The 4562-nt window shown below is 35.2% G+C and overlaps 1 protein-coding gene across 2 annotated transcripts in view; it reads left to right on the top strand.

The window, feature by feature from the left end:
* TBC1D15 (TBC1 domain family member 15) overlaps positions 1–2954 on the top strand; it is a 91340-nt gene extending 88386 nt beyond the window's left edge. For both annotated transcript variants that reach the window (XM_019514736.1, XM_019514737.1), the window contains 2 exons: positions 757–843; positions 1526–2954. In XM_019514736.1, the coding sequence (XP_019370281.1) occupies positions 757–843; positions 1526–1732 (294 nt within the window). In that variant the 3' untranslated portion in view covers positions 1733–2954. The remainder of the gene's footprint in view (positions 1–756; positions 844–1525) is intronic.
* Positions 2955–4562: the final 1608 nt, after the last annotated feature.

Genomic DNA, 4562 nt, shown 5'->3' on the forward strand with positions numbered 1-4562 from the left:
GCCCAGGGCTGCTCTGACCTGTTACAACGTGCTGCAGTCCTGGGTGCATATGCAAACGGTGTGCCCAGGAGCGATAAAATCTGGCACATAATGCGCCGGAGTTTATCGCTTGCATTAATTGCACGTGTAGACATGCCCTGCGTAAGCTTTTGGAGTCCTATATTGAATAAAGGGCATAGATGCATGGCGTGTCTTCTGGAGGGTTACATTTAGTTTACTTTTTGCCAATTCTGTTTAATTCCAGAGCTCTTTAAACAATAGGGCAGCTGGATATGTGTAATTATTGATCATGTACTCGTGCTAAGAAGTTAAAACCTAATGATGAGCTAATAATATTTTCAGTACATTAATAAGTAGAAAAATAGCATTGTATGTTTTTATCAATCTCAAGTGTTTTAATTTTAATTCTGTTAATGCTCCCTCTCTAAATTTATTTATCAGTACCTCTTTGAAAATGGCATTTGAATTTGCCTGATAATACACTAAAATGTTTAATTAAATTTGATTTAAGGAATACTGCTATGGACTCTTAAAGATCTTTTAAAGGGCTGGGGACCTGCTATGAATGGTTTAGCACCTTCAGTGTTCATTAATTGATGAAAGTGGAGTGCATTCAGTGCATTGCAGTTTGGTTCCCTTAATCTCTAGTGTGATACTTACAGAAATATAGTAGAGGAAAATTATTTTTTAATGCAATAGCGTATTTTTCTAGCAGACCATTTGTCACTTTTATATTGTTTGTGAATATATTTTTAGCATGTCAATGAACTGTCTATGAAAATTGATGTGGAAGATATACTCTGCAAAGCAGAAGCAATTTCTATGCAGATGATGAGTTGCAAGGTAAAATTATTTTAACTATGTCTGCTATGAGCATTCCAGACAGTAAAAGGAAAAATATATGGTTGGCTGTAGTCATATAAATGTATGGCTTTTGAAATGGTTCAGTTTTTAGATAAGATGTTATGCTTTCAGTCTTTGATTGGATGTTGACAAAGCCCCATGCACCTGCATGTAGGCTTGAATTCTACGTTTCATATCAAAAGTATGCTGCTGATGGGAAAAGATGAAGTTTTGCTCTGTTCGATCATTATTATTTAGTTGTTAGATTAGCTGTGTGTAGATGACCTTTGGTATGTGGGGAAAGGTCATAGTGAGGACCTGAGTTAGTCACCTATAGAATCACAAGCAACATAAGACCATAGTTTGTTGTGGGCTTAACAATTGAATATTGTTTTTTTTTTTTGAGCATTTGAAAAAACTCAGTAATGTTTGATTCAGATTTTATTCTGACCAGGGCAAAGATACCATTGTTAATCAGATGCAGTTTGCATGAATCTGAATTGTCTTTCAAGTCTTTTCAGAAAGCAAATAGTTTTAGAATATATTTAAGTATCTTAAGTACAAATCAGAGTTTGTTCTTTTAACAATTACATTCAAGAAATAATTGTTCTTAAATGTTTTGTTCAATTTTATTTGTAACTTTTATAACACAAGTACTTTGGTGGTTTTTTTCTCCTCATAGGAATTACCTCAGGCAGTCTGTGAGATCCTGGGGATGGAGAATAGCACTGCAACAACACCAGATTCAGACACTGGGGAAGAGGAGGGTGATGTGATGAGTCATCCTAAATCAACATATCAAAATATCTCAATGCCTCTAACTGCTGCCAATGGAACAAGAGATAATGCTCAACAGATGGCTGAAGTGCGTAGATTGACACCTGCATAATTATACTTGGCTAAATTGAAGAGAGACTTTATTCAGCTAATTTTTCAAGCACTTGAGAGGTCACTATTTAAATTTGGCGTTGATTAAGCTTTAAGGTTTTGGAAGGAAATTCTGTACTGTAATGCTGTTGCATTAAAGCTTTACAACATGACCTGACTTAATTATTTTTGTAGTTACTTCTACCAAAATAGCCTTTTGTTTTCAATAACATTCCTTAATATTTTTGTAGCCAAGTGCATTTTCTTTTTTGCTGATGAACTGGACATGGATTATGATTCAGAAGTGACTGACTTGGAAATGATGCGTCTGCTGAGCTTTTGGTTGTGTTACTCTGAGCTTGGGTGGTTCTTCTGTTTGGTTAAATCAAAATGGGCAAACTAGAGCTCCTATACACCATTTCCAAGCTGAAAAAATTCTGATTTTCCTAAAGAAGGAATACTTTGTAAATGAATGGGGTTTCTCATTCTTAAGTGTTTACAAAAATACTTCTAAGTATTTGCTGGTTGAATGTAGATTTGAAATGGACTTTTTCACCTATTGCAGTTTAATGTCCAAGTACTAAATTTTGTGTAACCGGGAGTGGATGAACAGTATATTTTCTGCATTTAACATTTCTTCACATATATACACACACCCATGCACACCCACACACATACTTATTTGTGAATACTAAAAAGATAGGCATATTTTCAATATTTGAGTCAACTTGACTGTTCATTCATATGCAAGTCAGTTTGACCAGATTAATATACAACTTGGACTGTTTTTGAAACTATTTTCTAAAAATAAAGGTAACTATTTCATGTGGATATATTAAGTTCTACATTTGGTGTAATTTTACTTATAGTTTCTTGCAAACTTTAACTTTGCTAATAATGTTTATCTTTGCTAATCTTATATAAACTGATCAATAAACTCCTACTTACACTATTTTTTATGTCAGACTATTTGGGGAATTTAAAAACAGGTGAAAAATGCAAAATGGTAATCGGAGATCTTAATAATTCTTTTGTATATACAAAAGGCAATGTGAGTTTATTCTATGCCATGCTCTGACCTTTCTAAGTTATGTGAAATTTAACATAACTGATTCAGTGTATTCATTGTTATTTGGTAACTATTGTACATATAAAATAAAATTCAAAGCTTATTTAGTGCTTTTAATTAAATTGTATTTAGAGAAAATCCTTAATTGTCCAGTGGCTCATATATGAAGGAAAGATAAAGAGGGAACATAGCTAATGCCAGTTTTCAAGACATACATCATATTTTGAGTGGGTAATGGGGAGCAATGGGAGATTCTGTCTTCGCTGAGTGGAACATTTCATTCATCATCTAAAGACAAATTTAGGTATTAAGTATGAAGTACATATTTTCCTCTCTTTTTTTTTTTTGGGAGCAGTTTACTATTGAAAACGGTACTTTTACTGTCCAAAACAAATAAATGTGACATAAAAGTCTTCAATAGATAAATTAAATCGTTGTAATAATCTGAGACCTGATTATAAACATCTTACATCAGTAGTGAACAAACATAGCAAAGGGTTAGTTGAATCAATACAGATTTTGTTTTTAATATTGTCAACATGTTATCTCCCATCAGTTAATAAGTGAGAAACCCAGTGAACAAAAATCAGTGATATTTCAGCATCTCCTCAGTCTTTCATTTCCTTTCTTACAGGAAATTACTTTGAAGCATTATGATGCTTTTGTTCCTTTTTGAACATTGGGCTAATAGGTGATTCATTTTACATGAAATAAAATCTGTTGCTTGTATTTCTGTCATATTTGAGCTCAATGTGTCAGTTACTTGAATGAGTTTTGCTTTAGTATGTTCTAGGACAGAATGTCTTGTTTTATTGAGAGCTTGTAAAGTATTTCTAAAATATTTACATGTGTGACAAAAAAGGTTAAGTGGGCTGATTTGAAGCCTTAAGTTCTAATAGGGAGCATTTTGGGGGCCCAGTGTGTGTGTGCCTTACTGTAAAGTTCCTGTAAAAAGCTTCATAATCAGGGTACTTGTATGTATTTTCCACCCTGGGAACATGTGGTAGTTTAGACCTGATAGGCCTTGGGGACTTCTGATTGGTTCCCTATGACTTTGTTTCATTGGGTGAGGCTAGATGGGTATACCCAGGTTAAAACTAGAATTTTGTAACAATTTTGATGGGAGTGTAGCTGACTGCCTGAGGAGAAAGAGGGATGTTTTGACAGAACTGGAGAAAGAAAAGAGTAGTCTTAAAGATGCCAGAGTAGGGAGAGAAAAGGGTAGTCCCAGGAAGGCCAGAGGGAACTGCAGTGCCATAGTAAAGACTGGACCTGAGCAGTCTGATGTGCTGTTTGGGACATTGGCACTCTGACTCTTTGCCCCCTAAAAGAAAATACCCACTCTTCTCAGGTGCTGATCAGAAGAACCCAAACTCTCCAAGGTGGGAATGTTACAGATCATGTGGGGAGCCAGGGACAGAGCCAGTGGCTTTCCTCTTTTGAAATCATGGCAAGCAGTCTTTCAGGAGCAGGAGACTAAATGAGGCTGCTTCTTGGGGAGTCCTAGGGCCGAGCTTTCTCTAAAAGGGGTGTAGTCTGTTACAGCATGGAAAAAAACAGGTTAAAAGATTACAGATTACTCATGCCAAGTTTTGCAGTTCTAATGTATCATCTCATGTATTCTGCATCATCAGAATCCCCCCAGAATGTACAAATGTAATATGTACTGTTACTTTTCTTTTAAATTCTGCCAAATCTTTCTTAAAAGAGTAAAGAAAGCCCAGTTGGTCAACTAACTCCTGATGCCCCCCCCCCCCCCAACTTTTTTTTAAAAAGCGATTTT

The sequence above is a fragment of the Gavialis gangeticus genome, unplaced genomic scaffold (assembly GCF_001723915.1).
Source record: "Gavialis gangeticus isolate Ggan-Ray unplaced genomic scaffold, GavGan_comp1, whole genome shotgun sequence".
NCBI lineage: Eukaryota > Metazoa > Chordata > Crocodylia > Gavialidae > Gavialis > Gavialis gangeticus.